The 23,936-nt window shown below is 38.8% G+C and overlaps 1 protein-coding gene across 18 annotated transcripts in view; it reads left to right on the forward strand.

The window, feature by feature from the left end:
- The window catches only part of LTBP1 (latent transforming growth factor beta binding protein 1), a 471,389-nt gene that overhangs the window by 347,100 nt on the left and 100,353 nt on the right, over positions 1-23,936 (forward strand). For all 18 annotated transcript variants that reach the window (XM_077135032.1, XM_077135035.1, XM_077135033.1 and 15 more), the window contains 4 exons: positions 11,237-11,362; positions 12,568-12,693; positions 13,113-13,235; positions 17,297-17,416. In XM_077135032.1, coding sequence (XP_076991147.1) covers positions 11,237-11,362; positions 12,568-12,693; positions 13,113-13,235; positions 17,297-17,416 — 495 coding nt within the window. The remainder of the gene's footprint in view (positions 1-11,236; positions 11,363-12,567; positions 12,694-13,112; positions 13,236-17,296; positions 17,417-23,936) is intronic.

Below are 23,936 nucleotides of genomic sequence, written 5' to 3' on the forward strand. Positions count from 1 at the left end.
AGATGAGAGGGTCTATATCTGAGCACTCTATTCGATTCCATTGGTCGATATCTCTATCTTTATGCCAATACCATGCTGTTTTGACCACTGTGGCTTCATAATATGCCTTAAAGTCAGGCAGTGCAAGACCTCCAGCTTCGTTTTTTTTCCTCAAGATGTTTTTAGCAATTCGGAGCACCCTGCCCTTCCAGATAAATTTGCTTATTGGTTTTTCTAATTCTGAAAAATAAGTTGTTGGGATTTTGATTGGTATTGCATTGAATCTGTAAATCAATTTAGGTAGGATTGACATCTTAACTATATTTAGTCTTCCAATCCATGAACACGGTATGCCCTTCCATCTATTTAGGTCTTCTGTGATTTCTTTTAGCAGTTTTTTGTAGTTTTCTTTATATAGGTTTTTTTGTCTCTTTAGTTAAATTTATTCCTAGGTATTTTACTCTTTTAGTTGCAATTGTAAATGGGATTCGTTTCTTGATTCCCCCGCCGCTTGTTCATTGCTAGTGTATAGAAATGCTACAGATTTTTGAATGTTGATCTTGTAACCTGCTACTTTGCTGTACTCATTTATTAGCTCTAGTAGTTTTGTTGTGGATTTTTCCGGGTTTTCGACATATAGTATCATATCGTCTGCAAACAGTGATAGTTTTACTTCTTCCTTTCCAATTTTGATGCCTTGTATTTCTTTTTCTTGTCTAATTGCTCTGGCTAGAACCTCCAACACAATGTTGAATAATAGTGGTGATAGTGGACATCCTTGTCTTGTTCCTGATCTTAGGGGGAAAGTTTTCAATTTTTCCCCATTGAGGATGATATTAGCTGTGGGTTTTTCATATATTCCCTCTATCATTTTAAGGAAGTTCCCTTGTATTCCTATCCTTTGAAGTGTTTTCAACAGGAAAGGATGTTGAATCTTGTCAAATGCCTTCTCTGCATCAATTGAGATGATCATGTGATTTTTCTGCTTTGATTTGTTGATATGGTGTATTAATTACATTAATTGATTTTCTTATGTTGAACCATCCTTGCATACCTGGGATGAATCCTACTTGGTCATGATGTATAATTCTTTTAATGTGTTGTTGGATACGATTTGCTAGAATTTTATTGAGTATTTTTGCATCTATATTCATTAGAGAGATTAGCCTGTAGTTTTCTTTTTTTGTAATATCTTTGCCTGGTTTTGGTATGAGGGTGATGTTGGCTTCATAGAATGAATTAGGTAGTTTTCCCTCTGCTTCGATTTTTTTGAAGAGTTTGAGGAGAGTTGGTACTAATTCTTTCTGGAATGTTTGATAGAATTCAGATGTGAAGCCATCTGGTCCTGGACTTTTCTTTTTAGGAAGCTTTTGAATGACTAATTCAATTTCTTTACTTGTGATTGGTTTGTTGAGGTCATCTATGTCTTCTTGAGTCAAAGTTGGTTGTTCATGTCTTTCCAGGAACCCGTCCATTTCATCTAAATTGTTGTATTTATTAGCGTAAAGTTGTTCATAGTATCCTGTTATTACCTCCTTTATTTCTGTGAGGTCAGTAGTTATGTCTCCTCTTCCATTTCTGATCTTATTTATTTGCATCCTCTCTCTTCTTCTTTTTGTCAATCTTGCTGAGGGCCCATCAATCTTATTGATTTTCTCATAGAACCAACCTCTGGCCCTATTAGTTTTCTCTAATGTTTTCAATTTCATTTATTTCTGCTCTAATCTTTGTTATTTCTTTCCTTTTGCTTGCTTTGGGATTAGTTTGCTGTTCTTTCTCCAGTTCTTCCAAGTGGACAGTTAATTCCTGCATTTTTGCCTTTTCTTCTTTTCTGATATAGGCATTTAGGGCAATAAATTTCCCTCTTAGCACTGCCTTTGCTGCGTCCCATAAGTTTTGATATGTTGTTGTTTCATTTTCATTCGCCTCGAGGTATTTGCTAATTTCTCTAGCAATTTCTTCTTTGACCCACTCGTTGTTTAAGAGTGTGTTGTTGAGCCTCCCCGTATTTGTGAATTTTCTGGCACTCCGCCTATTATTGATTTCCAACTTCATTCCTTTATGATCCGAGAAAGTGTTGTGTATGATTTCAATCTTTTTAAATTTCTTAAGACTTGCTTTGTGACCCAGCATATGGTCTATCTTTGAGAATGATCCATGAACACTTGAGAAAAAGGTGTATCCTGCTGTTGTGGGATGTAATGTCCTATAAATATCTGTTAAGTCTAGCTCATTTATAGTAATATTCAGATTCTCTATTTCTTTATTGATCCTCTGTCTAGATGTTCTGTCCATTGATGAGAGTGGTGAATTGAAGTTTCCAACTATTATGGTATATGAGTCTATTTCCCTTTTCAGTATTTGCAGTGTATTCCTCACGTATTTTGGGGCATTCTGGTTCGGTGCATAAATATTTATGATTGTTATGTCTTCTTGTTTAATTGTTCCTTTTATTAGTATATAGTGTCCTTCTTTGTCTCTTTTAACTGTTTTACATTTGAAGTCTAACTTGTTGGATATTAGTATAACCACTCTTACTCTTTTCTGGTTGTTATTTGCATGAAATATCTTTTCCCAACCTTTCACTTTCAACCTATGTTTATCTTTGGGTCTAAGATGTGTTTCCTGTAGACAGCATATAGAAGGATCCTGTTTTTTAATCCATTCTGCCAATCTATGTCTTTTGATTGGGGAATTCAGTCCATTAACATTTAGTGTTATTACTGTTTGGATAATATTTTCCTCTAACATTTTGCCTTTTGTATTATATATATCATATCTGATTTTCCTTCTTTCTACACTCTTCTCCATACCTCTCTCTTCTGTCTTTTCGGTTCTGACTCTAGTGCTCCCTTTAGTATTTCTTGCAGAGCTGGTCTCTTGGTCACAAATTCTCTCAGTGACTTTTTGTCTGAGAATGTTTTAATTTCTCCCTCATTTTTGAAGGACAATTTTGCTGGATATAGGAGTCTTGGTTGGCAGTTTTTCTCTTTTAGTAATTTAAATATATCATCCCACTGTCTTCTAGCTTGCATGGTTTCTGCTGAGAAATCTACACCTAGTCTTATTGGGTTTCCCTTGTATGTGATGGATTGTTTTTCTCTTGCTGCTTTCAAGATCCTCTCTTTCTCTTTGACCTCTGACATTCTAACTAGTAAGTGTCTTGGAGAACGCCTATTTGGGTCTAATCTCTTTGGAGTGCGCCGCACTTCTTGGATCTGTAATTTTAGGTCTTTCATAAGAGTTGGGAAGTTTTCAGTGATAATTTCTTCCATTAGTTTTTCTCCTCCTTTTCCCTTCTCTTCTCCTTCTGGGACACCCACCACATGTATATTTGTGCGGTTCATATTGTCCTTGAATTCCCTGATACCCTGTTCAAATTTTTCCATTCTTTTCCCTATAGTTTCTGTTTCTTTTTGGAATTCAGATGTTCCATCCTCCAAATCGCTAATTCTATCTTCTGTCTCTTTAAATCTATCATTGTAGGTATCCATTGTTTTTTCCATCTTTTCTACTTTGTCCTTCACTTCCATAAGTTCTGTGATTTGTTTTTTCAGTTTTTCTATTTCTTCTTTTTGTTCAGCCCATGTCTTCTCCATGTCCTCCCTCAATTTATCGATTTCATTTTTGAAGAGGTTTTCCATTTCTGTTCGTATATTCTGCATTAGTTGTCTCAGCTCTTGTATCTCATTTGAACTATTGGTTTGTTCCTTTGACTGGGCCATATTCTCAATCTTCTGAGCGTGGACCGTTATCTTCTGCTGGCGTTTGGGCATTTAGTCAAATTTCCCTGGGTGTCGGACCCAACAAGGTTGTAAGATTTTTCTGTGAAATCTCTGGGTTCTGTTTTTCTTATCCTGCCCAGTAGGTGGCGCTCGTGGCACACGTTTGCTCACGTGTTTGGAAGGGATCCCCTCGGTCACCGTTCTCCGCGGCCTGGGGATTTCCGATCCAATTCTCTCAGTTGGTTCAGGGGGCCGCGCGTGGTGGGGGCGTCAGCCGCCGCGGCTTGAGGGGACCCTGTGGCTCCTTTATTAATTTCCCTATTGGTGTTTGGTTGGACCCAGTCCCTGCCACTGTCAGAAATTCCCTCCTCTCCCTGGAGGGGTGTCAGTCGCCAGCCGCAGTAGGCCCGGGGGGATTCACCACCGGACCAGGTAGTCGCCCGTGGGGGAGGGGCGTCGGTCACTGGCTGCCGTGGCCTGGGGAATTCGCCACCGGACAAGGAAGCCGCCCGCGGGGGAGCGCCACCGCAGCTTGAGTAGCCCTCTGATCCAAGACTCGTAGCCGGTCAAGGAAGCTGCCCGCAAAAGAGGGGCACCGGCTGCCGCGGCTTGGGAAACTTGTCTCTCCGAGACTCTCAGCCGGCCCGGGAAGGAGGGAGGGAGGAGCTCCGGCCGCCACAGCTGCTGCTGCTCGGGAAATCGTGCGCCGCTTGGGGATCTCACCGCAGCCGAGTCTCGCAGTCAGACTAGCCAGTCCAGACTGGGGTACGCTGTGTGTCCATTCCCTGCCATGGCCCCGGGAGCTGTTCTGCACTGTTTCTGTTCACCTAGTAGTTGCTCTGGAGGAGGAACTTAGACGCACGTACCTTACTAAGCCGCCATCTTGCAATACATGTATTTTTTAATCATTAGAATTTTTTTGAAGCACGACAACAGCCTAATTAGTAATATCCTTAATATTTAATGAGCTCTTATAATCAACGGGAAAAATAGCAAAAGAATGTAAACAGATAATTCATGAAAAAAATACCAAGAAAGATAAAATAGAAAATTTCAAGCCTTACTTGCAGTCAAAGAAATGAGAATTAAGGCAGGAATAGTAATTTCTCCTTATCAAATTATCTTTGAAATTCAATAAAACTGTTTTTGTTGAGGTGAATTTGAGACTCTCATAGATTGCTGATGGTTCAGGTTTTCTGGAAAGCAAAAACTGGCATTATGTATAAGGAACTTTAATCATATTCAGAACTTTTGACTTGACCATCCTATTCAAAATATCTAGTCTAGGGAAATAATGTCCCCAAAGATTATGAAAATGGTTTTATATAAATGAATACTTATCACTATGCTATTTATAATGGAAGAAAAAAAAATGGAAATAGCCTAAATGTTCAACTATAAGGAAATAGATAACTATGTTACTTCTTTACATTGATATATTATGCTGCCATCAAATTCCAGATTTTTGAAGAGTTTTTGTTAAAATCTAAATCTAGCAGGAAATGGTCACAAAATATTGCTGTACGAAAAATGAAAAATATATACAAATTAACAACAAAGAGTATTACACCAATTTTTTATATATGCATATTTAAATACACATGATATATTGAGAAAAGACTAGGAAAAAATATACCAAGTGTTAATAATTGTTTCTTGCAATGGGACCCAAGAGATTTGGGTTTTAATTTGTTTCACTTGGTTTTAGAAATTTTTCTGTTTTCCATGTATTCTAAAATGGACACACTTTTATAGTAGGAAAAAAATTACTAAAATGCATGCATCAACTTAATTTAATTAAATTCATGATGCCACTAGAGGATGAGCTTTGCAGTCTATCGTGGGAGAAACTAATAGTGGAGTTTGTACCCTCCCTTAGTGTAGTCCCTGATCAGAAACAACCTATACATCATTTTAAATAGAAATGTGCTTGTATATTACAGTTTTATTCACTGTTCTGAAGATGTAGATGTCAGTTCTTTTAGATACTTGATTTGAGACAAGAAAGGCGTAATCTGTTGTGTATTTTGGAGCTGCATTTTGAAGTTGTCCAGCAGGCTGAAACGTGTTGAGAAAGTACCTCTGTCCCAAGGTGAAAGGCCAGGTGACCCAGGAGGGCAGCAGTCACTCCGTGGACTCAACAGTGCATTTACACCCAGCTCAGTGGTTCAGTCACGGCGCATCTGTACCAAGAGCTATGCCTGTCCCAGTTTTTGCATGGTTCCTGTTCATTTGTTTTACTGCGAATACCGAGTAATGTGATATAGAAACATTAGCTGCACTAACTAATTCTGGAGTGATATGATGAAATAACAATGCTTTTTAAAAATGGCCATGGTTAAAACTGTTATTCTGTATTCCGAAGTCATGTACAGGTCTCCTCACGTAATTGGCTCTGTTTGGCATACAAATGTCTAATGTGCCGTTACAGTCACCAAAGCTGATGTCATTGTTTACCTGAATATTAAAAAGAAAGATTGCAATGTGGCAGAATAAAAACAATGCAGCTCATTAGTTCTTTCTAAAAAGTGTAGTTTTGTTTTGTAGTGTTCAGATAGACTTTAGTTTTGTGCATTTTTTAACTACAGACATGGCTGACTTCAGTGGACAAAGCCCTTTTGAGTTTGACGAGGTTAATTAAGTTTGGCTAGATAAATGCAATTTCGTCATTCGAATACTTCTGTGTAAGAAACAACACGCTCCTTAGCTTCAACGCAAGTTCTGAGAAGATGCTTTAAAAAAAAAAAGTAACCTTTCTATATGAAGTGGTTAGAAGACAGCTTAATTTGCCTTTGGCAGGACTATAGGGCTAACATCTGCTATCACATGTTTGAAGCTCAAATATTTCCTTCCTGGAATTGTGACACTGAACTTTTCTTTTTTTTAATGCAGCATTTATAGGTATTCTCACTTGATATAGTAAGAGAATCTTTCAGAAATAATCCATGAGAAGAGCATCATAAATACAGAATCTTTGAATTAAAATAGTTTACAACTTTAGAGCTACATTCTATTCTATGAACAGCAATCTAATTAGAACAAGAAGACTGTTTTGTATCAAATGTAATTTAAATCAGAATATAGATATTCCCATTGATTTGATAAGAGTGTTGAACAGGTAGATTGAACGAGAAATTTTACCAATTCTCTCAGGAACAAGATACAATGAGGGTTTTCTAAAACACAGAGGAGATAAGTGTTATTTGTAACCATTAGTTTCTCCCATAGATTGAAGAAAAATGATAGAATAATAAGTAAGCGTCTAAAGTAAATATAATTGCCTCCACATTGTTTAGTGATGATATCTTTATGATGGTGAGATTGGAAGTGGCCTTTTCAGATTTAGCCAAACATACTTTGACATGTAATAATTATAAAATGAGCTACATCTTTTCAGGAAATAAGGGTGATATTTTCCACTCTTAACAGCTGAGTTGGTCGCTTGCAACATCATTGGCATACTGTTTCCAAATAAATTGTACATTTCAGCATAATAAATTCTTGATTTAATGTAGTGTCTTAACTCAAGGATAGGTTGGGAAATCAAACCTTTATTTCTCTGGCAAATATTTACAAAGTGGAAACATCTGTTTCCATTGTTGTGGGATAGTATATACTAATTGTGAGGCAGTCAGGAAGCCAGGGCATATCTGTAAACCTTTCCGTGAGTTAGCATTTGATGCCTTCCTCTGGTTCTTCCCAAACTTTCTCCCTGACTCTTACAGGCTGGCTAGAAATTCTTATTTGACTTCCAGGCTGCGTTGCGGAAACCTTTGTAATTATTACGACCCAAGCAATTTATAAACTCTTTCTCATCAGGTCTTTCCAGAACTCAGAATTGACCCCGTTGAAAACATTTGTCCCTGAAGTGTATATTACCAGTGTCATTGCAGCCTCAATAAACTATGTCTGCTGATGGGAAATGAACTCTTTTTTTTTTTTTTTTTTTGTATGGCCGGGTCATGTTTCATTATTTTTTCATGTGAGTGTCCCGTTATTGCAGCACCATTTGTTGAATTTTTTGTATTGTTTGTTTGTTTTGGGGGAAGTTCATGGGCCGGGAATAGAACCTGAGTCTCCCACATGGTAGGCGAGAATTCTACCACTGAACTGTACTTCCACCCCTCTTTTTTTTTTCAGTATAAAATTATCATGCTTTAAATTTCCAGACTCATTTTATTTATTTATTTACTTTGAGTATAGATCACATGTTGAAGGAGAAAGCTGAAAGTTAGTTGCACGTTTTCCCATTTTGCCAAAAAGTTCTTTTTTCATTTAGTTTTAGGAAATGTAATAAAGATACCAAACTCCTAAATCCACCATTGACATGGTTGCTGTGTTAAGTGGAGCTTTTGGTTTTCCCCTGACTTTTGGTTGTGGCTCTTTTCCCAAATGCTGTACACATTCCAGTGAATGAAATGAAATGAGGACCTTGACCCCGTAAAGGTGAAGTTGTTTGAGGGGCACATGTTAGTAGGGAAGGGCAGGACAGTCCTATAAACCAGGGAGCGTGTGGATGAACATTACGAGGAAGGAAACCTGGGTGAGTCTGATGGAGGCACTTGCTGGGTGATCCCTTTGGGAAGCCAAATACGCTGAAGATCACAATTTCTCCCTTCACTGGAGGCACCCAGGATACCAGTGAGTGCTTTGCATGTGAGGCGTCACAGCCGTCTTTCCAGAGCTGAATTGAAACAGTCTGCTCAGAGAAGTTTGTGTCTACATGAGCTGGTCCATTCTGGGGTTGTAAGTCCACTTGCCAATGTGTGAGTGACCTTTTCGAAAAATATAAATTGTCATTTTTTTTTGCCCCCCTAAAAATCTTTTCCTCCTTCAAGATAATACCCTCACCTTTCTCTGTAATACATAGGAGCTTGAGAATGAAAATTCTGTAGTAAAGGGAGAAAAGCACAGAAAGAAATGGTGAGAATACTCTAAAATACTCAAAATATGATAATACCCTAAAATATGAGTACCAGTAATTTTTTTCTTACCTTAAAAAAATAGCTTGCTGAATTGATTAACTTTTTTGATAGCTAGTGAATAGAAAGCCAGGGGTTCTGAAGGTGTTATGGCTCTTTCCGCTGATAAAGAAGGCTGGGCTCCGCCTGCCTGGGCAGATGAATGAAAGGGACTTCTGATGTAATACATGATGAAATTCAACATTGATGAGTCACTTGTGCAAAAATGCGACAAATGATGTCGACATCAAATGTGTTTTAGAAAATGACCCTTCCCTTTTCTGATGTGTCTCTTAGTACCCTCTAGTGGTTCTAGGGTAGCATTTTCTCACATGGCTAACATTTTCAAACTGCATTTCTATGTTCTTAATCTGGGAGGTAATCAATTTAAGAGCATCAAACATTCTTCACAAATATAAATGCAACCTAATAGTTCCTATATATTATATTGGATTGGAAGAAAAGCCATTATTATCCATTTCATTTCCTAAAACTAAGTAAGGAAGTTGCAATAATTAACTGTTTCTCCTATCTTAGAGTTGACTTGAGAAGAAATAATTTAATTATGCTGGCAAACTATGTCATAAGAGTATATCCTGTTTGAAATAAGCATCATATATTTTTGAAGTCTTTTGTTCACGTGTAAACATTATATTCTAAAGTTATGCCTTCAAAATGACAAATATTTGGTGATCAACAAATTGATATATGTGTGTGAGCAGAGAGGGGAGAAGCAGGACTACTTGATCAAATGTTCCATGAACCCTCCCCCTCCTCCCACCACTCTCTGTAGAGATACAGCTTTTTAATTTTTCTGAATCCCTGTATCTAGTGTATTAACTCATCTTCTGCTTGTCCAGCATGTCTTTTCTCTTTTAAGAAGTAGGCAAAGAAGAGACTAATGATAAAAGATTACAAAGAAATCCGAAAATGCTAAATAAATGGTTAGAAGCATGCTTTTCAAACTACTCCACTAAAGAATTCCTATGAACAAAGAAGAGAATTCTTACCTGAGGGTAAGGATTATCACCTGGAGAAGACTGTCTTTTACCTTCGGATTTTTTTGGCACATAGAAATGATCATTTTTATAAGGAACACATTTCTCATTATAAAAATAATGCATACTCACTGTAGAAATTTTGAAAATTACAAATATGAAAAAGAAAATACCAACCCCCAGAGTCTCAACACTTTGATACATTTCCTTCCAATCTTTTTTTCTGTGTTTATTTTTCAGTGTAACTGAGATTATATTCTGTATTACAGTTTGCGTCCAATTATAGTTTTAGCATTGTTCTATTTTATTAATGGTTGTTTTAGTTTGTGAATGCTGCCAGAATGCAATATACCAGACATGGAATGACTTTTATAAAGGGGATTTATTAAGTTACAAGTTCATAGTTCTAAGGCCTTAAAAGTGTCCAAATGAAGGCATCCAGAGAAAGAGACCTTGACTTTGAAGAAAGGCCGATGTCTGTCACGTGGGAAGGCACCTCGCTGGCACCTGCTGGTCCTTGTTCCCAGTTCTGTTGCTTCCAGCTTCTGATGCCAGTGGCTTCCTCTCTAAGCATCTGTGGGTCCTTGTCTTAGCTGCTCTGGGACACAACTGAGGGTTTCGCCTCTTAGTTGAGCACCTCATGGAAAGGCATGTGGCGACATCTGCTGGGCTCTGGTTCCTGTCTAGTTTCTGTTTGCTCTCTCAGCTCCTGCGTCTCCTTGGGCTTCTGCATTTCCAAATGTCTGCATCTAAGCTTTCTCCATATTGGCTATCCAAGCATCTCTGTTGGCACTCCAGTCTCTGGGGTCCTTTAGACAGTAAAGCTTATCTTGCCATTCTCCACCCACAGGACCTTGTCTCTACTGCAGTGTGTGTCTTGTCTGAGTAGAAGGAAGACTTGGGGTTAATCTGAGCAGGTTTTATAGAACAGCAAATCGCAAACAGGGGGTTGGTTGTAGGAGAGTTAGGGAGGAATTTTAGAAGGGACAGTTTGCAAGAATCTTCTTTAGCAGTGTAAATAAGGTATGCTTATTTTGAAATTGATAAAATTAAGAGTGAGGAACATCTAGGAGTTTTGCCTAGGTTAGAATGAGGAGGTCTTTCTTGGGGATTAATGAGAAATTTTGGAGGAGGTTGCATGTATTTGTTAGAATTTGAATTTGGTGTACTAATAAATAGAAAGTGGTCATCTATGTCTTATCAATTGAAATCATATGACATTCAAACTCCATCTTCTGAGATGGATAAGAATGGATAGAAATCTTGGAAGTTGTTTTATTAAGGAGAATTGACAGTCTTACAGTTTCTCACATGGCATCCTTCTGAGCTTCAACCTACTCCACTCCTTGTTATAAGTTGTCTCATTAGGAAGTATTGACGACCGTGGATGGGACTGACTGATCCAGCTGATAAAGTGATTAACCGAAGGTATACCTGATTTCAGCGGTCACCTTTTGTCTTCCAGCTGCGTACCTGGCAATAATTTGCTAGCTAGTCAGGAAGCACAAGGTAATGGTTTGCAAGCAGCAATGAAATATTTGTTTCTGTTTTTTTACATTATTTATGTTTAAAGAAATCAATGAATGTACCGTGAACCCTGATATCTGCGGAGCGGGACACTGCATCAACCTGCCAGTAGGGTATACCTGCATATGCTACGAGGGCTACAAGTTCAGTGAGCAACAGAGGAAATGTATGGGTAAGAGAAACTTCATAAGCAAGCAGAATTATTAAATATCAAACATTTGCTCATTTGAAACTTTTTTTTCCTTATACAAACCAATTTAACCATCTTGGGAAAATGTGACTATATTTAAATTTTCATAATGTTAATACTTAGCTGAGGGAGCTCACAAACATTTGCTAAACTCCTGGTGTGCTCTTACTTCTTGGTTCAGTGCTACCTATCTTACTGAGCATAATATAATTCCATAAAATTTGAAAAAATTTCCCAAAGTATTTTAGGTAAAGCCAGTAAGATAAGAGTTCTGGAAATAACTACCTACAAACATGCATTTTTCAAAAACAAATTAATGTACTTTGTAATAAAGTATCTTGCTCATCTGAGAATATAGACTGACTTCTAACAGAGATCTCTAAATTGAAATTCAATATATGCTGACATGAATTTCTAGATAAGGGGTCTCATACACGTGTCTTTGAAAAAAATGAATCTCTGTAAGAGATGTGTAACAGTGTTGAGTATGTCATTTAAAATGTAACTTTAAATTTATTTTCTTTTTATAAAAAGAAAATTGATTCATAAGGATTATAAGAATATCAATCAACAAAGGCCCATATCTAATTAATACCATTTTAAAGTGCTAAATCCCCGTATACGAGAAGTGTAAATTGTTCTTTGTGTGTGGGATGAGGGGGTGGCATATACGCACTCTATGAGGTGGCTATTTTCCTGTTTCTGTTTGTATATGTTGGATCGTATTCACGTTTAAAACCCGAAAATATAAAATTGAGAAGGGCAGTTGAGATTATTTGGCCTACCTCCTCCTGTGTGCACAGTGAAGGAATTTCTTTCCGGACATTTCTGATAGTCCCTGCCTGGGTCTGCCAGAACCTGGGCTGTGGACAGCACACTCCAGTGTTTGGGTGACCCCAGCTGTCAGGCAGGTACTTCTGTGTTGACCTATAAGCTGCTTCTGTGAAAGACAGTGGCATGGTTTTAGTTTTAGCTTTTGAGGACTGTACAATAACTTTAATTCCTTTTCCCAAAAAAACAGTCCTTTGAGTACTTGAGGAGAATGGTCAAGTCTCTTTTTACTGTTTTTCCTCAATTATAAAGTTTTATGATACAAGAAATTAGAAAGATGGTATGATAAGAAGCAGGGAGATTGAGAATTTCTTGCTACAATACAATAATCCATTTATACATGTTTTTATTGACAGATATTGATGAATGTGCTCAGGTTCAGCACCTCTGCTCCCAGGGACGCTGCGAAAACACCGAGGGAAGTTTCTTGTGCATCTGCCCAGCAGGATTTATGGCCAACGAGGAGAGCAGTAACTGCATAGGTAATGGCAGCTTTCTTCCTGATGAAGACCCCAGCTCAGAGTTCTTAAATTCTCCAGAACCCACCCAGCCCAGTGCTTATTCAGACATCCCAGAGTTTTATATTATTATTATTAGGCACTGGTCCTGGCATAACAGTCGTTTCAGTACTAGGAGATAGGAAAATGGTTTTTTTTCCTCGTACACTTTTGATTGAAAAGTGTCAGATGCATGCAAAGACATGATTCATCAAACATCACTTTGAGAACCTGCGTTAAAAAATCAAAGCCGCTCAATTCTGAAGCATGTTGAGAAATCAGGGAGATAACCGTAGAAATTGGCTGCTTCATTCCTGAATTTGAAGTAACTCGGGAGATGGGAGAGATTGGAAATGATATTTTGGAAAAGAAAATGCAGAGATGTTTTCTGTACTGTCGCGCAGATGTTGACGAATGCCTGCGGCCTGCTGTGTGCGGGGAAGGACGCTGTGTCAACACCGTAGGGGCCTTTCGCTGCGAGTACTGCGACAGCGGCTTCCGCATGGCACCTGGCGGTCACTGTGAGGGTGAGTGTTCGCGAGCCGGGCCTCCCCTGAGGTCCCCGTGCACCTGGCTCTGAATGGCAGGGCTGACCTCACACCAGAGCTGGCACGCACCCAGCCCCAGAGAGCTTCCCTCCACCTCTGCCTGTATCATGCCAGCTTATCGGGAGCCTCTGCTTTCTGCTTTCTGGATTCTGGATTCTCTCATGTCAGGGGCTCTGCCGTTATTCTTTTTCACCTCCATGCCCCCTTTCCTGCTTTCTCCAGTTCTGCCTTTTCTGGTTTCTGGAGCCACATCTACGTGAGAACAATTAATGGCAGAGAATCTTGAAACAGACCCAAACTTAACTATCATGGCTGGGAACATGGTGCAGGTGTAACCGGTGTTGTTGTTGTGGCTGGTTTTTAGTTTTTGACCTTTTCAACTCCTTGAGTTCCTTTGTCCCAGCTTTTATCTTTTACATTTATTCTGGGACTGCCTTGCAGACTCCCCACAGAAAGACTTGTCTGACCCACACCAGGTCAGTTTCCAACTGTGCTCGCTACAGTTTCTTTGCTGCCAGCCACAGCAATGGGTTTGCTCTCAGTATGAAAATGTTTTGACACATGTTTTCATGGTCAGAATTATTATCCATTGAATATGTCTGTTCAGGTCTGCTCATGTTCTTTTTGAAGCAACCATTACTTTTTTTGTACTTATTTTCATAAAGAAAGAAATTGAGCTTCTGCTTAAGTCCTGACATGGAAACATCAGGGAGAAGGTTTTGAGGATCCTGGACATGGGATGGTGCTGGTTTGTGGGGTTCCCTGCCTGCCTGCCTAAAGATCGCCCTCGTTTTTTTTTTTGTTTGTTTTAACATTTTTAATTATGAAATATATATACAAAAAGGAATACAATTCAAAGTACATTGTAACAAGTCATTATAGAACAGATTTCAGAGGTTGGACAGGTTACAGTTTCCCAATTTTCGGTGTTTCCTTCTAGCTGCTCCAAGACACTGGAGACTGAAAGAAATATCAGTATAGTCATTCAGCAGTCATGCTCATTTGTTAAATCCTATCTTTCCTATTATAACTCCTTCTTCTCCTCCCACTCTTTAGGGTTATTTGGGCTCTGCCCTTTCTGACTTTTTCATGTTGGAAAGCGTGTCAATAGTATAGGATAGGGTGATAGAAGTAGTTGATGTTCTTGAACAGGCTGGCCTCTCTGGATTTCAGGACTTATCTGGCCTAGGAACCTATCTGGAGGTTGTAAGTTACTAGAAAGTAATCTTAGTATATGGAACTTTTGTAGAATTTCAGATATAATCCATTCTTTGGGTTAACAGGAGTGATGTTGGTTGGGATTCCAGAATAACCTCTCGAATCTATTTGAACTCTCTTAGCCACTGTTACCTTATTTTCTTACATTTTCCCCCTTTTGGTTAGAAAGGCATTGTTGATCCCACAGTGCCAGGGGCAGACTCATTCCTGGGAGTCATGTCCCATGCCGCCAGGCAGGCCTTCACTCCTGGATGTCATGTCCCACGTAGGGGGGAGGGCAATGAATTTCCTTGCAGAGGTGAGCTTAGAGAGACAGTCTTTTCGTATATGCAGGGCTCCCAGAGCTGAAGAGGGAGAGACCACATTGGGGTCGTCTGCTCTCAGTGGACTTGGCCTCTCTGTATGTTCCCCCCGACCCCTGCCCCAACCCTGATGACCCAGGCTGGAGAGAGAGCTAATTAGATATTTTGGGCAACCTTCACCAACCTCTCCTGTTGGCCTCTTGCCTCATCCTGGTTCTGCATGAGGTTGGAGTGGGGGCTTTATGTTACTGGATCTCTGATCAACTTGGAATCAGCACAAAGCCCTGAGTCCTCCCCTGAGAGCTGAGAAGCAGGAGCCAGTACAACTGGAAAGCATCCCCACCTTGCCGGGAACTCTCCCTCACTCTCCAGAGGCAACAGGAGAGGGGAAAACAGCAAGGGCTGTGGAATAAGCTCGCGGCTCCCACACTTAATAAGTGTGTCAACTGGTATTTGGCACCTTTGAAACTTGGTTCATCATCTGTAAAATGGGAACCACAGTGTTAACTTGTCATGAAAATAGTATTACAGCATTTTGTCCTGTGCGTCTCACGTCATTAGTGCCCAGGAAACGTTCACTTCTTTAAACTTCCCTCTTCCCTGCCACATCTTCTCAGTATATTTATATACTGAGAATATTTATTTATTTATTTATTCATTCATTCATTTATTTGGGGCATACTAAATAAAGGGGGGAAGGGTAGGTTTATCTGACAAATATTTATGTGCAAAAGCAGCACCTTTCAAAGAAGTCAAATTCTGATCCTTACTGTTTTGCAATAGCCCTATTTGGGGAGATAAGATATTTAAGTAATAATGATAGTATAAGAAAGGATGGAAAGAAGTAGAAAAGAAATTTGAAAATTATTTCATTAAATTGAAAGCAGAAGAATAAATAGTCAGCCCTACTCAGTATATGAAAATTATTTGACAGACATATTATCAGGTTTCCCTGAGTAAATAGTACATAGTCGACCCCCGTGAAAAGCCTAGAAAAGAAGAAAGAGCCAAACATGTAGCTCTTTTTTAATTTTGTCATGGACCAGAGCCAAAGGTCCCTGGCATTCTGGCTCACTGCAGATTTTCTCAGCTGTCATTAACAAAGTTGCTTTCAAACAACGCCAGTCTCCAAGGAGCCTGTTGTAGTTTACAGACGTTATCTCATTCATCTTTTCTTGATTCTTTCAATGTATTACAAGGCAGGGTAGTCCCTCATTTGTAGATGAGGGAAGAAGCAAATAGAACTGATCACAGCAGGAAGTTTGGGAAAGTCACCCTGTGTCACTCAGCATTGTACCTTCTTTATTGGACCAGCTTGTCTTGGTGGCATTCTCTAATTTAGCGTTTATATTTCTGTAATAACAGAAGTCCCATCCAGGGGAGAAGGCGGTGCTGTTTGGAATATGAAACTGGCAAGCATCATCTTTCTGTGGAACAAGAAGTCCCAGAACATCTGACCTAAAAAAAACCCACCGTGTCTCATTGTTAACAGGAATTTTTCCCTGATTAAAAAAAAAATTCAGTGAAACCTGGTATTTATTCTGTTAATTTCTTCCTTAGCTGTTTGACTTTAAGTATCTTTTCACAGGTATCTAGCGATATGTGGAGGGAGATAAATATCTAATATACCAGAATGAAGATATCAAATTCCCTGGGTATTTGGTATACTCATTATGCATTTTTCTCTTTCCTGTTTCAGCTTATACCCTGAAAAACTGTTTATATTCAAAGTGTGATTAGAGATCTTTGTATTGGTCACAGTTGGACAGTGAATCCACTCATTTGAATCCAAAGTCTAACTCCAGAAAAATTCTTATTTCAGAGATTAGAACCCAAGATAGTATGACTCATTTTAAACTACTGAACTGTATTCTATATCTTACTTTTCCTCCATTTTGTTGTTTTTACTGTTCTTAAAAGTACCTAAAATTATTGTAATAGTAACCCCTGCCACTATTCTGATCCTATTTAAGGTGTTTCTTTCTCTCCATATGTAAAAGAGCCATGCTTAATAAGTTAGCTGTGAATGTGAAAATACACCTTACTTTTCACATTCACAGCTAAGTTGTATTTTTACCAGAAAATATTAGTCTGCTCTTATCAAAAAGTTTTCTGGAAAAATCTTGAAAGTATGGTATGAGTTCATGTTCTCTTAATGTTCTTTTTCTACCTCCAAGAAATTCCTATCATATGAAAAGTTTTAAATTACTCAAACATAGAATATTTGCTTGGGTCCATTAAGCCAAAGCAAGGCTTTCCCTCAAGCCTATGATGACTACAGAGAGAACCCCTTGCTATGGCTGCCTTACTTTCCTCTCCATTCCTTGTATTATCAAGGTATACCTGACCTTGCACACATTATGCTGTGTGTTTAAGTGTAGACCAGAGGTTTCACCTAACCAGGTATTGTTTTTCCCATGGTAATGTAGCTATAAAATGCATCTTTGTTTGCCTTCCCCAAAGTAGGCTTTGCTTTGATATTCTGATAAAATGGATGTGACCAAACTTTTCATTTTTCAGATATTGATGAGTGCTTGACTCCAAGTACTTGTCCGGGTGAGCAGTGTGTGAACTCCCCTGGCTCTTACCAGTGTGTACCCTGCACGGAAGGATTCCAAGGCTGGAATGGACAGTGCCTTGGTAGGTACTGCAGTGCTAACACTGAAGTTTTGTTTCTTCTGTGTTGCCATTTGCTAATAGAGTGGTGGAATGAGAAGTGAGCCCTCTTGGAAAATTTAAAAAAAAGAAATAAATTGACATTTTTCTCTGAAAAAGAAATTATCCTTAACCTTGGAGAAAATTTAAAAAATGAGTTGACATAAAGGATGGAAGTCTGATGTAAACAAATTGTTACCCCTTATGTGGTAAATAACCAACACCCAATAGCATTAAATAAGAACCCCAAGGAGGTGCTTTCTCAGGGAGGAGAAAGGTAAAGAGCAAAATGCTTAGAGAAGAATCATAAGAAGCAGCTACCATAGATAAATAGGAATTAATTAGGAAAAAAATGCTAAGCAAATATATTAAGAAAAATCCGGATTACCTACCTGCGCACCTTTGGTTTATTCATTTATTCATTTAAGTATTTAATAAATAATTACTGAGTTACCTACATTAGGCACCGAAGGGGACATGGTGACAAATTTGCTTTGGTTCTAATTTATATGCACTGCAGTTTGCGTTCTTGTTTAGTGTTTTTCCTTTGTATGGCTGTCACGTGATCTTTTTCTTAAAGTTTAACTCTTTTCCCCTCCTTGCCAGAACTCTGAATAGATGAGTTAAACTTATTGTTCATTTCTTCTTTCCTGTCTTCCACAAATGTTTATTGAGACCTTGAAATATATGCCAGAGTCATACAAGGTGTTGGGATAAATTGAGGAGCAAAAACATGGCACTTAGTTTCTGGGGAGACAGGCATTCACCTAAACAGTTCACAAATAGATGTACGAGTGACACGAGTGCCAGCAAGAACATAAGATAGCATGAATTGCCTTTAGGAAAGCTATTAAATTGAGGCTTATCTGGGGGTGAACTGGGGAAGGGGAAACATTTCAGGCAGGGGAAACAGCATGTGCAAGGAACTTGTAGATGAAAGAAGCTGGCGTGTTCCAGAACTAAAAGACCATTGTGGCTGAAGGCCTGAGAACAAAGGAGGCTGGCTGCAAGATCAGGGGGCAGTCCATGTAAAACCCTCTGGATCCTGCTAAAGAGGTTGGTCTTCCTGCAAGCTCAGGAGTGGGGCAGCAGCACTCCCAATTTCAAAGCTTTGAATTCATTTCCAAGCATCATCAGCTCAGTCTCCTCCCCTAAACTGCTCCTCCCCCTGCCCATTCCCATTCCCAGTAGAATTGTTGTGAACCATAGATTTTTAAGCAAAAGAAAATATTTTTATTAATTGTTGGTTTGATAATTATTTCTGTATGTAATTGGAGCCTCTCAGAAAGTACTTTTGGTTCTGATTTTCCCAGTAGGTGCACATTCATGGTTGCTTATCGGGATTCTAAGACATGTCCTTTATTTTCATATACTGACCCATGTATTCCAGGAGCAGAACCTAAAGTTTACCTTAAAACACTACAATTCCCAGTATTAATAAAAACACAGCTCTGATTCATAAATTTACTAATAGAATATGACTGGTCAAATTGGCAAGTGATTGCTCTTCAATATAAATGTATTTTTCTAGATAGGGCAAAAATAATAATCAAGTCCTTACACCTAAATGTATAAAATCAATCTAATTGTGACCATTTTGCTCCAATTTAGTAACAGACACATAGCACCTCATTTAAAAGTGATTGTGCTTTTGCCAACCAGATGATTAGAATCATAAGCAGAAATGGTAGGTCACTCTGTTACTCAGTGCAACCAAAATTACACACTTAACCACCAGTTCCAAGTAATAGCTGTCATTTCTGCATCAATAAAATAATGCATTTCCTACTATGGAAAGTAGGCGGTATACTTTTCTGTTCTTTTTTGGAGAAAATTTTAGGCCCTGTGTAATCCACAGATGAAACCATTCCTCTGTGGTGTGTTTGAAGGTTCCATTGTTCATGTTGTACATACAGCTATTGTAAGTTTCTTACAAGGGTTTTTTCAGGTTATACCAAAATGCATTTTTCATCTTGATTTCTTATCCTAGCAAAACTTTCAAGCTTTGAATAACTGAGTGTGACAAAAAAGCAAGTATTGTAACGTGCCTTTCTTCTCATATTGAGCCAGTGAGTTGATTGGGTTTTTCTGCTTAACTCTGACCATGTTAATGAAAGTGTCTTTTAGTTTTGGGTCTGTATATCGTTCTACCTCTGGGACTGTAAAATACATTCCAGAAGATGCAGTCCTAACTGAAGCTTTTCTTTGAGTAGAGCTCATTAGTCGTAACAACTTGGTATTCGTTTACGCATTCATTTAACAAATTTATTGAGCTACTGTGTGCCAGGCATTTTTCCAGATCCTGGGGATTGAGTGACAAATCTGCATTTCCTCTCCTAATTGTGCTTCCATTCTAGTGGAGGAATATAAACATATAAGCAAGTAAAATATATACTGTATCAGATGGTTGAATTCCATGGAGAAAAGTAGAGCAGTGTAAGGGACACAGGGAGTGCTGGAGAGAGGTTCTGTTAGGGGTCTGGGAAGCAGCAAATGGTAGATTATTAACAAGGGGTCCCTTTTTAGTCATTTGTAACAGTTATCTGTGACCAGTTTGTGGCTTTTATATCCATTTGGTCCTGGTACTTTATATACGTTGGTGGGATTTTCTCCTACTTTTTACGTTGAAAAGTCTACATGAGAACATTAAAAGACTTTTTTTTTAAATGTCCCATAAGCTCACTATTTTGGAGAACAGTCCTACACTTGGCATTTGTTAGTTGTCATCTGTATAGATAGCAATCCCTACCTCACAGAGCTGTTATGTTACATAAATTTTAGTATCTTTCCTTTTACAACTCTTCTCTCCCTTCATTTTTATATAGTCATAATCAAATGAGTGAACTGTTTATAAAATAGTATTTTCACTTAACATTATGGTTATAGTATTTTAAAACCTTGTCAATCTTCACGTAGACTTGGCTCTTTTTTCTGTTAAATGGCTTCGTTAGGAACCACAGTTTCAACCCCTATATCCTTCAGAAGTAGACACTAGTTATGTTTATGGCATCTTTTGCTCACTAAACAATGAACTTGCTGAAACCATTACTGGCCTCATTATATTCATGCCGCGTAAACTGGTTCTTACTAATTGGTACTTCTCCTTGATTTATGAATTAGAACAGAAATAGTCTTAGGCAGAAACAGGCAAAATGTTAGCAGGTGTGGTCTTGGGGACTACTTTTTTCCTAGTGTTAAATTCAGGCCATATGATTCTTAATTCTCAAAGTTTATTGTCCATTTAAAAATATCTATTATTTTAAAGCTCTGCCTAACATATGTCATCCCTTAATGCTTTTTGGAGACTCTCATTAGCTCTTCTGTTAATGGTAGCTTCTTCTTTGAAGTTGTGGATTTTGGTTCTCTTGAGAGCTACTTTTGTCATTGAACACCGTGTTTCTTAGTTCTCACACCCAGCTTGGACTTGCCCACTCATCCTCTGCCTGCCTCTAATGACTGTTTCATCGAACTGGGTTCTAGCCAGTTCCAACTGGCTGCTTCAACCAGGGCCTTTCTTGAGGGAAGCCAGCCTGTCAGATACTCAACTGACAGGTTTCTCTTGACTTGACTCATTGAGAGCCATCCCCTAAATGACGTTTTCTAATACTTAATTATTTAAAGATACTTTCAGTATCTCTGATTTAGAAATCTTTTCCCCTGACATTAGACAGACTTGGACAATTATGACTTCACTGAAGCTTAGTTTCATTATCTGTAAAATGGAGATAAAAGTATTTTCCCCATAGGGTTTATTGTCAGAATGAAGGAAATGATAGGATGCACTTGCAAAGTTGTCCCCTATAAATAGGATGAACAAATGTTATAGCCCTCCCTCCCCCCTCCCTCCCCATTCCCGTCCCCTTCACCCCTTGTCCCACAGTGTAAGAAATACAGTAATAACTGATACTCGTTTAATGAAATTGTATGTCACATTTCTCTATGTCACTGTCTTTTCTTTCTATAAGCTCATCTCACTTACTTTTTCTTTTCTTTTTTTGCCCTGGGCAGCACCAGGAATCAAACCTAGGTCTCTGATATGGCAGATGAGAACTCTGTCACTGTGCCACCATTGCCCACCCTCACTTACTTTTTAAATATCCTTCTGTCATAGGAGCATTCTCTTTTAAATTTAAGAATTTAAGTAACATTAATCTTGTCGTTTCCTTTCAACGTCTTTTTTTCCCCCCGTTGGAAGTATACTTCTTGGAACTTCTGTTGCTTCTCTGTATGGGTATTGATGATTCGTAACAAATATTTCCCGCTTCTATAGTGATGCTGCAGTCTGCATTCGTTTACTTCATTTTCTTTGCTCAGCTTTGTTAGACACAATTGGATCTATGCAGCTAAGCCTCTTTTGGACTCGCTTTGTTGCTTCCTCTGTAGTTGGTTTTATGGTAGACCATGTGACCTAGAAAAGCAGTGTAAATTTTGAGTTGTTCAGCAGAGCAGTCCTTTCTTATTCCCTAACTAAGTGAATGAAGACTTTCTGAGTCTCATTTAAGTTATGTCAATGTAAAGGGTCTTAGGCATTTGAAGAACTTAGTCTTATTCAATCTGTTTGTCAACTGCTTAGCCACAGGCTTGACCAAAACCAAGAGTGGAGAACTTGCAGGATAAACATGGAGAACTCATTGTTTTAGGAAGTTTTTTCACCTCGGAATTTATTTTCGGAGTTCAAGTATAATGTTGACCTTTAAGGAATATATGACTATTTATAGACTATCTGAAATTGAAGACTTTCATACTACATTGATTTATTTTATTTAACATGGCAATTGAGCACAGCATCTGTGTTTTAGAGATCCTATAATATGTGCAAACTTCAACCTTATCCCCAAATTATTATGTGCTAAAGGACATAATAATCAACCAGTAAGCCTTTTATTTGAACACAGAACTATGTATCTACTAAATATCGCAGAGGAGTTGAAGATGCTTGAAAACAAAACAAAACGGAAACTTTCAAAAGTAGGGACCATGTCTGTGTGGGTAGATTAGCTATTATAAAAACAGAAACTTCCCTTCATAACTTTACAAAGGGCCTTGACTTTACTATTTCATTTGATCCTCATGGCAATCGTCCCTCAAGGGTGGTTGTGGGAGTAGGTTAATGGGCTTGCCCCAGACCACAAGTAACAAATGACAGAACTGGGAATTGACCTGAGTCTTTTACATCCAAATCCAGTCTTCTTTGTTCTCTTTGGTACCTCATATACTCCTCAGGTACATGTGAGAAATTAGAGAACAAAGCAATGTAATGGAGACCAAGAAAATAATAATTTATAGAAAGCAGAAATCTGTGTGAGCTGGAGTTATCCCAGGCAAACAGTCATAATCATTGCTCAAGGTTCTCGAGTCGGAGAGGGGTGGTCTGAAGCTTAGGTAGCTGTGGTTTAGTTTTGCTGAAAGACTAACTGTTCCTCTGGAAAGGTGAAGTAGGAAGCTAGCGACTTGGTGGAATTTGCGGCTTTCCAGGTCGTTCTGATTTTCTGAGGTCATCCTTGGCTCTTTTGTCAAGAGCGTATGCAGAGTTGGCTATTCTCCAACTCTCAGAAGCAGCGATGGTTCTTTGAGGGATGTGTAACACATTTTTTGTCGGCAGCTCTGCTACTACTGTATATTTCAATTTGGGCAGAATTGAGAGGGGGCCTGGAATCCAGAGGATTTACTGTACCTCAGATGCAGTTGAAACTATTTCATCGCACTGTCCTGACAAGCATCTGTCTCTCATTTTGCTATGCTTGCTTTTCTATCAAATATGCTCTCCCATCATCTTTACTGTGAAAGACTGTATGAAGAAATTGTTGCGGAATAATGGAAGAAATGCACATGAGTCTCGAGGCAGGGTGTCGGGAGTAAACCTGTATTTTCATGTGGCTATGTTGAGGGGATGTTTTCTTCCAGTCCCAGAGGGTGCTCTCTTACTGAAGTGTAGGCTGGTAACTTAGGATTAAGTGAGGCTGGAAGTCTCCTTCAGCTAAACTCAGAGCCTCAGAGAAGTGGTTGGGTCACAGTGTTGACAGATTCTTCTTGTGAGCACAGGAAGTAATGCAGGTCACCGCTTCGAAGGAGTTGATGAGAAAATAGGAATGGGGAGAGACCTTGGGAAAGAATGAGGTGTGAAGTCAGCTGCTGAATCTGCTCTGTTGCTCACAGGTCGTGCTCACCAGACAGGCTTGAAGCAATCTGATGTGTTTCCAAGATATTAGGAAGGGAAATTTCAAAAAGGTTTCTGACCCAGATGAATTATATCCCAAGGCAGTGAGAGAATTTGCAGGTGGGATTGCTGGCCAGCTGGAAGTCATCTCTGAAATGGGAGAGGATGGAAAGTTGCCAGAGAGCTGGACTGAGGTCAATGTCCTCATTTCCCCTCAAAGAGGAAAGACAGTGGAGTTTTGGAACTGATGATCACTGAATGCCATGTTGATCTTGACAAAAAACTATAGGCTACGTGATTGAAATGATGAGGTGAAGCATTTTTTAGAGGAAGCAATGATCATAAGGC

The sequence above is a fragment of the Tamandua tetradactyla genome, chromosome 17, assembly GCF_023851605.1.
Source record: "Tamandua tetradactyla isolate mTamTet1 chromosome 17, mTamTet1.pri, whole genome shotgun sequence".
Lineage (NCBI taxonomy): Eukaryota > Metazoa > Chordata > Mammalia > Pilosa > Myrmecophagidae > Tamandua > Tamandua tetradactyla.